The 9,629-nt window shown below is 36.6% G+C and overlaps 1 protein-coding gene across 1 annotated transcript; it reads right to left on the bottom strand.

The window, feature by feature from the left end:
- Positions 1–623: 623 nt before the first annotated feature.
- LOC127186299 (vomeronasal type-2 receptor 116-like) lies at positions 624–9,163 on the bottom strand (the record flags this gene model as incomplete). The annotated part of the gene is made up of 5 exons (XM_051142727.1): positions 624–1,528; positions 3,999–4,122; positions 6,190–6,402; positions 7,778–8,590; positions 8,878–9,163. Coding segments are annotated over 5 exons (2,341 nt in total), but the record flags the coding sequence as incomplete, so codon positions are not given.
- Between the last annotated feature and the right edge of the window lie 466 nt (positions 9,164–9,629).

Raw genomic sequence — 9,629 nt, forward strand, 5'->3', positions numbered from 1 at the left:
ACACTATTAATGATACTCTGCTCTGTTGCATAAAGGAGCCTAGATGAGTTATCCTCTGAAAGGCTTCACCCAGCAGTGATTCAAAACAAAAGCTGAGACTCACAGCCAAACATGGAGTGGTACATAAAGCGTCTTGTAGAAGAGTGAAGTGAAAGAAAAAAAGGGCCTTCAGGTAATAGGAGCTCCAATAGAAGATCAAAAAAACCAGCTAACCAGGGCACAGAGGGGCTTAGTGAGACTTAAGCAACAACCATGGACTATGCATGAACTTGACCTACATCTCTTACACAGATGTAGATGATGGGAAACAGATGTTTCATGAAGGTTCTCTAGTTAGAGGCCTGGGAGCTTTCCCTGACATGGACACTATTGCCAGGCTTTTGATCACTTCCTCTTAGGGGAACTGTCTTCCTATGCCATAAGTGAAAAAGACATGCTCAGTCCTGATGCAACTTGTTGAGCTGGGTGGATGAGAAGGGGATCTTCACTTATCTGAGGAATAGGAGAGAGGTAATGGGAGAGAGGGAGGAAGGGTGGGATTGGAAGGAGAGAAGATGGTTTACATCCAGAATGTAAAGTGAATCAATCAATTCATTTCAAAGATGGATTTGTGAGATATCCCTTTAGGAATATGATTTCCCCCTGATCTTTGGAAGAGCATTTGTGTGTGGCTTGAACGCAATAATGTAACACTTGGGAACAAAGATGCACCCCAGCATCCCAGCACTGGAAGACAAGATGGAAAAAATCTCCACAGCCACCATGACCTTGCCCTTGGTGCTATGGTAGACAGGCAGGAAAATGATCCACACAGTGCAAAACACCAGCATGCTGAATGTCAAGAACTTGGCTTCATTGAATACGTCCGGCAGGTTCCTGGACAAGAAAGCCAAAATGAAGCTTCCCAGGGCCAGGCAGCCTAAGTATCCTAGGACACAGTAAAACGCTAAAACTGAACCCTTATGACAGACAACGATGATGTGGCCATGCTCAGAGTGTGCATGAGTATCAACAGAGGGAGGAGAAGCTCCTAGCCAAACTGAACAGAGAATAATTTGGATAAGAGTACAGAGAGGAATGATGTAGTTAAGTGTTCCTGAAACCAGAATGTACCTCATCCTTCTTGCAGGAGCTGTGACTTTGAAAGCCAGAAGCACTGTGATTGTTTTGGCCAACACAGTGGAAATAGCCACTGTGAATACAATTCCAAATGTGATTTGCTGCAGGATGCAGATGACAGAGTTTGGGTGGCCAATGAAGAGCAAGGAGCAGAGGAAACAGAACATGAGTGACATGAGTAAGATGTAGCTGAGAGCACGGTTATTGGCCTTCACAATGGCTGTGTCATTGTACTTCAAAAATACCCCAAGAACCAGAGCAGTGAAAGCAGAGAAGCCCAAGGACATCAAGGCCAGAGCTATCCCTAATGGGTCTTCATAGCTCAAAAACATCACAACTTTGTGGGTGCAGTGATTCTGCTCTATGTTGGCATACTGGCCCTCTGGACACTTCACACACAGCTCCATATCTGAATGAGAAAGGAAAGATTTGTTATTGCAGCTTCAACAGTTTATGGACAAGACATTTCAATATGTCTGTTGAAGATGATTTGTAATACCTCCATTTTATTGCTGATATTATAATTGAAGGACATTGCTGTACAGCAAAGCTTATATATTATTAATTCTTATCTTCTCTGAGAACAAAACTGAACCATCAATTTTCTATTTAACTGTGTTGATAAGAACATTTCCCATATTTTCATAAAGCACAGATTTCTTACATTATTTGGAATGCTATCATGAGACGACTTATATGGTAAATTCATAAAATCAAAAATTAACCACATAATGGTTGAGTATGTTTTAAAACCACCAACCCCATACATTCATTGCCTCACAAGTTCATTGACTGTTTAATTAATGCTGTCTTTAAGAGAGATGGAGACTCTTTTCTCCTTGGGCAAGACTTGTCATAGCTTTTCTTGTTCCAATTGACCAACCTGAACATATTGTTATATAAAGAATAGTAAAAGAAATTATCATGGGGTTAGGTGTGTGTGTGTGTGTGTGTGTGTGTGTGTGTGTGTTTCTATATGAAAGAAACAGGTGAGCTCATAAATTTGGAAATAATTTAATTTATATGGGAGAAGTAGGAATGTGAGTGTGAGAAGTAAAATTTATATAAACATAATATTAATAGTAGAAAATTTAAAAATAGTTAATATGTCCTTAATTATGTTGTCATCTGGGAATATAAAGAACTCCTCAGTCAAGTTCATGAAAAGCACTAGGTGTCTCCTAAAGTCAGATACCGCTAAAAACTGAGCACTACAAAGCCCTTCATCTTGACCCCATCTTCATGGGAAACATCCTGCACATTCCTAGTTTCCTAATACCAAACTGTAAGATACACAGACTCTGAGTATACTCTGTGATAAAATATATACTGATAAACATCATGAATAGAATGAAATAAGTACCATTAATCAAGAGTTGTAGCCCAGATTTTTTTGTGTAGAGCAAAATACCTCATTCACAATATGCGTTTCACAAATGGCATGCTCAGGAAACTTGATAGAAATTGTGTCGACTCACTTGATAATTTCAGAGACTTATGATGTGCTTCAAGTTTTAAAATCTTTTTTATGTAAAACAATAGATTTCTGGACAACTGTAATTATTTAATTTGCCAGAAAAGCCAGAAGGTTGGCTTAACAATGAAGAGACCATTCTGCTTTTTCAGAAAACCTGAGTTCAGTTTCCAGACCCCAAGTGAGGTATTTCACAACTGCCTGCAACTATAACTACAGCGTTATTAGTTAACTCTCCCCTGCATATGCCCTTGAGAATATACACCCTCCAACTCACACATAATAATAATAAACAAATAATAAAATTTTTTGTAGTTATTGATGTAACTACCCCTAATTCTTGTTATTTTTATGTTTAAAATAATTTTATTACAGTCTGTTTAATACTTTTGCAGTATATTGGAATGCATAAATATGAGAAGCATTTTCTAGTAGTCGTTTGACTCCTCTTGCTATATGGTTCCTGGGGAGTAAGTACAGTCATTATTCTTAGCGGCAAAAGATTTAAATGTTGAGCCGTCTCACTGCCAAGATATGTATTTTTAAAACTTGCTTTTCATTACAGAGTATAAAGGCAAAGTGTGAGAAAAACTATTCATTGGCCGTTTGCCTTTAGCCTGCATAAACATGTAATCATTTGACTAAAGGGACTCTGTAGGTGGCAAAAACCTTTAATATTTGTGACTAATTGTTTTCAATACAAAACCACTCTAATTTTTTATTTCATGAAATTATTAAGTGGGTGCTATATATAAAATATTTTTATAAGACCCCTTATATTTTATAGATTATGTGTCAACATTTACCCCTACTTTACTAGAAATGAATGATATCAGACACTTGAAAATGGGCTTCTAGATATTCAATGTATTCTGTCTCTTATGTATCAGTTTCAGATAATATTATAAGTAGTATTTTTTACATCTATGCTAATTTTCCTAAGGATACAGATATAGTTTCCCCACCCCATTACCCAGTCCAGGCAATCTTTTGCCCTATGTGTGTTACATGGTGCTATGAACATACATGATGTGCACAGACATATGTAGGGAGACACACATATGTTAAAAAATGTGTACATATTTGAAAGATTAATGACTGGAATGTTTCCTTCATGTAGTTATAGAGATTAATCACACAGAAAAATCTTGTGTAGAATTGCTCACACTGCAGTTTGATTATGAAAATTGTTTCTTTGAGAAAATGTCATATGACATAAATTTTCAATGGATCAAAATGTAGGTGGATCAAAATAAGGTGTTGTTATGTTTCTACTCCTATAAAGATTAATGGAGGAAATTGTATATTTTATTTTTGCAGTTGCTTTTTGGACTCCCTCAGCATTTTTTTTTTTTGTGGAGAGGATTACCATTGTGAAAGTTTTACCACAGCAGCACACACTCACTTGTTCCATTAGAAATTTCATTTTCTGGGCAGTGGATACAAATAAAGCAGCAGGCTGACATTCCCTCCTGCCTGAATTTTCTGAATCCAGGACCACAATCAACACTGCATATGGAGGGTAGCATCTGAGAAAGTAATATACATGCTAATATCAGGAATTTTATCTACTTTTGCCGCAACTGTATTATATTAGCATATTAATATATCAATATGATTATTTTATACACAGAAACTGAGGGACCACATTTCACTTAGCACTTTGTATAATGCCAAACATATGAATCTATTTAAGCCAATGGATGAAAAGTTGAGATTATTACAAATCTTAGCAATCCAAGAAAAGGGAACTTTTAGTTTACTTTGTGCAAACAGGACGGAAATTGTAACTTGTTTTTCTAGTTAATTTTCCTTGAGCTGAAACAAAGTACAGTAAAATGACAGGGTTAGTGGAATCTTAATTGAGGAATTCTCTCTAACAGACTAGCCTCTTTTCATATCTGTGAGGCATTCATATCTGTGTATGCATTGGAGGCATGCCAAGTTTACTATTGAAAATACTGTCCCTAGGCAAGTATGTATGAAAAATCAAATAGAGCAAGCCAGTAAGCAACACTCCTTCAAGTGTCTAAGCTCTAGTTTCAGTCTCCAAATTCCTTCCTTGTCTTCCCTTGACTGTAGTCTGTGAGCCAAATCGATTATTTTTCCTCATTTTAACATGGTCAATGCTTAACCACAGCAATTGTTTAACAAGTTATGAGTAAAGAAAATCTGAAACAGGTGAACTATCTACTCAAACCCAGATAACAAACATATCCGCCAATAAATTAAGACTGCAAATATGACAAACTCAGTGTAAAGATAGTGAGAATGTGTGAAAATACAGACCCTGGTATGTTGCTAGTGACAAAGTGCTGAGTTGTGTGTAGGAAGCTAGAATTTGAATTGTTTCCTGAAATAAGAAGACTTTACAGAGCCTGTGAGTACTGGGAAAGGCTGAGTACAACTTAGTTTGTGTTAAGTTAATTGAATGATTTCTTAAGTTAAAAGAAAAATGTATTTATATTATACTGAACCTGATGATAGGACTGTATATGCTGCATCAGAAATTTGCTGATTCTTACAAACTCACTTTGAATCCTTAATTCAGTATTAAGGTCTATGTGAAAACCACACTGTTGCTCATGCACAGTCTAATGTCATATTCTCCCCAGACACAGTTAACTACAACTCTTCCTGTGGAAGAGAAAAGAGTCTCAGTATGTAGGGCTGGGATACCTCAACTCCCTATGTAGAACAAGGAACATTTCCTTCTCTCTTTTTGCATATATTTTTGTGAGGACCACAATTTAGCCATGAAAAATTCAGCCATGTTAGAAATTTTGTGCTTAGACTGTAGGCTGTGACCTTTGAGTTGTTGCCGCGTGCTCAAGGAGGTCTTGTGTTCTAGGCTATCTTTGGATTATCTACCTTTGCAAGAAATAAGGAAGTCCTTACAGGGAAATACCCAGAGGATCAAGCAAGTTCTTACAGGGAGCTATTCAGGAGATTGTATTCTTGCCTTGGGGCAAGAGAAAGTGGGATCCTGTTGACCTTGCTATATAAAGTCTTACTCCTCAGCATTAAAGAGAGTCTTGATCAGAACTTTCCAGACTTGTCTCAATTTTCTTGCGTCTCTCTCCCCATTTTCAATCCCCACTCATTCTTTCAGGTGAACCCTGGTTCAATTTGTTTCGTGGGCCAGGACCTATTTTCACATTTATTTTGGTACTTGTTAAGATTCTAATGACAATTTTGAAGAAGAGTGGAGACAGTGCATATTGCTGTTCAAATTCTGTTCAATTTTTTAAAGCTCTTCAACATCTCTTCCAAAGGTCCTCCATAAGTGAGAAAATCACCATAGAGTAATAAGAATGGTACCCCAAGATTATTGCTTATTTTATAGAAATAATATCTATGAATCTTCAAACGTGGTTTTATATTCACATTAAAAACAAAACACGTTCTAATAAAATAAAAAACTGTATACATTGCATGATTAAATTCATTAAGGAATTAATAATAATATCACATCAAAAGAGCAAAAAAACATGATATAGGAGGCTAGAAATAGGTTCCTTATGTCACAGTATATTCCATTTCACTAAGTTCCAAGAAAGCATAAATGCAAATTAGTACAGTTGTGTCAAACTTACCTGTCTACTTCCTGAGGCCCACTCTAGCATGTCTTCAGAAAAATGGAGCTGTTGTCCATGTGGAAAATAGGGGCTAAACTTTCCTATTTTCACCTTAAGTCCAACACCATGTGGGGAATTTCTAATGTGATAGATGTCACACTCTTTCTGGTTCATATTCACTTTGTCACCAACAGGATTAGTGAAGTGGCTCTTTCTCAGCAAGTGGTGCATCTGAAAGACAGGAAGAATTCTACAGTCAATAAACCCTTCCTTGATGTGAGAAAACATATTCTGATTTCATCTGAAAGGCAATTTGTTAAAGTTATCTGGATGGAAATCTGGATGAGAGTGAAATGATATATTAACTTATCATAACATTGGCTGAATTTAATTACCTTAAAGGAACCAAAAACCAAAAGCTTAGACATACAGGTATACATCAAACAAAGATGTACACACACAAATATGTGCATACAGAGAACTACATCCATACATAGATGCACATATAATATATCAACAGACATTTACTTACACACACATCAACATAATGACTGAACAGAGATATGAACATATGGACACAAACATACACACAAGTACAGAAATGCACAAAACACATACATAGGCACACACATGCATGCCCCGACATATAAACACAAAAAGATAAAATGGAATACAAACACCTACACAGATATATTGACTCATACACAGATTCATGCTCACAACATTCAAAGACAAACACACACACACACAGCAACACAGATATACATATGTGCAATTGAGTACACAGAAACCCACAAAACATAGAGTGAGGAATATGCAAACACATGCACTGACATATACCCTCAGAAAATACACAAAGACAAAAAAACAGGCACTGACATACAGTCCAATTTATGTTAACTTTTAAAGACAGACACACAGTCAGTTGGCCAGAAACACAGACATGCATGCACAGAAACACACATATATATGTGCGTATATATCTGTGTATATATGTGTGTGTGTGTGTGTGTGTTTGTGTATATAAATGTACAGTGACAAACACATTCAAGCACATGAACATACATGTATGTACTGAATTGATTCACGGCAGTATTTTCTGTATAATTACACTCAGCCTGTGAGGAAGGTCCTCAGAGACTAAAGTTTAGACAGAATCAATTGATAAACCTTGAGAAATGCATCCTAGTACTTATTACCTCAAATTTTACAGTTAATGAAAAAACACTCATCTTCTCATCATTTATAGCATTAATGAGGAAGTTCCAATTATGTCTACAGTATTAGAACAGGTGTGATTATATGGAGGTGCTCTATTACAAAATCACTGACTTTCATTAATAGTGTCTCCCACTTCAGTGCCTTTATATTGGAGATATATACAAATCTCTAGACTTACTTTGTCAGGATCAAACAGTTTAGAATCATAGTATTTTGGGGGGGAATATTTCCTAATCCATTTCCACTCAATTGGGACACCTGAGAGATTCCTAAAACTGTATTATTTACTAATAAATTATTAAAAAATGTAAAAAAAAGAAGAGGCAGGCAGAGTTTAAAAAAAACTGTATTATTTACACAATAATCATCCAAGCAGAAACACTACCTTCAAGCAGTGGTAATCTGGTTCTTTACCCTTGTCAATTAGCTGATTGTTTACTAGGTGAAGAAGCATATCATGAACAACATGGGCCACAACATACACAGCATTGTATATTTCATAATTGCTCTCACTAAAGGCCATATCAAAAGTCTGTGCCATTAGCCATTCCGATGAGGCATTGGATGAGCAGTTCTCCATTGTCCTACAGTTAGATGCTGAGGCTTCACAGTTAAAATCCATCCACTCCTGTCTTGCCAGATATTTATCAGAGTATTTTAGAGGGATCAATGTCTGTACAAAATTTTTGAAACCAAAAATCTTGCCATGGTAGTGTGCAAAAGCAAGAATCTCATGGAATGAGTCAAGTGTGGAGTCTCCCTTTCCTGTAGTAACATCCCACTGTGAGGTGGTGATCCATATTCTCTGTATCCCTTCAGATTCCCAACTTCTAAAACTCAAAGCTAGAGTACTGTCTGAGTTGCCATAAATGATAACAACATTTGTGGACGATGTCACGATTTGGTTGTAATACACTTCAGCTCTTGCCATGTATAACTGCATATTGACAGGGATTACACTCATGAAAGCAAAGCATATTCCATTTTTTTCCATCTCTCTTCTCAAATATGAGAGAAATTGGATGCCCTGATCATTGTCTGTGATGGCTAGACCAACCCAGTTCCAGCTGAAGTAAAGTAAGAAGGAGACCATAGCCAAGGCAAGAGATGTATCCTCATGGGCCATCTGATGCAGGCAGGGAAATTGTACATGGTCATTCAGGAAAGGATGAAAAGTGCCATAAGTAAGCTGAAATACCTAGGACACAGGGAGCAGCATGAGGTAGGATGCCCTCCTAAAACTTGTAAACATATACCTATCTGTAATAGTTCTATAAATCCCCCTTACCTATTACTTCTCTCTTTATATCTATTTCATACAAATAAATATATGATCCCCATCAAGTCTCTGAATAAAACCATTTAACTGCATACATTGACATAAGGGCACTAAGACCAGTCTCCTACTTACACCCTTCTTAACCCCTTGTTAATGCCACCAACAGAGACACAATTTCATTAATTTTCACCGCACAAAAATCTCACCTTACGATATTTGAAGCTGGAAAAATATGTGTGAAATATGATAGATGTTTCCCAGTTTGGTCCTGTAAGCACTATTGTACATTTTACCTCTTTGCCACAGTCATAATTAGGAAAAATAATATGACTTTCTTCAAAAAAATGAATGATATTATATAATTTTGACATGCTTAGACAGTGTGGTAATTTAAAGATTAAAGACGTATTTGGTAGAAGATCAGGGTTTCTGTTGACTTCATCCATTGAGAAAGCCAAGGCCATAGCAAACTTTTTGTTTTCATCTTCTGTTCTATAAAAGGGTACAATATTCATTATAGACAAAGGTCTACACAGGATCATTTGAAAACAATACAATGGCTATACAGTGCTTGATTAAATTGTCTGCACCTCTAAAGTTTGAAGAAAACATCCATTGCAATGAGGTTGGTATGACATAAGAATCTGAAATCTTGGAAAAGGTATACATGTTTATGTGAGGTCATCTCACCAAAATAAGCATTTTCCAGAAAAGGCATTATCCACCTGTGGTTGTTGAGTGCTTGTTCAGAGGTAAAGATAAGGCAACACTTTGTTCAAACTTCAAATCTGATAATGTTTTCATTTTTTAATTATTCAGAAATGTCAAAAATACACATCATGTGTGAATCCCTGAGTTTCTCATATTTCCTTATGAAATTAACTGAACTATGGTGCCTCACATTTGACCATGTCCCCTGGAGGGGGAGACCTAGTGGCACTCAGAGGAAGGACAGCAG

The sequence above is a fragment of the Acomys russatus genome, unplaced genomic scaffold, assembly GCF_903995435.1.
Source record: "Acomys russatus unplaced genomic scaffold, mAcoRus1.1, whole genome shotgun sequence".
NCBI classification, from domain to species: Eukaryota; Metazoa; Chordata; class Mammalia; order Rodentia; family Muridae; genus Acomys; species Acomys russatus.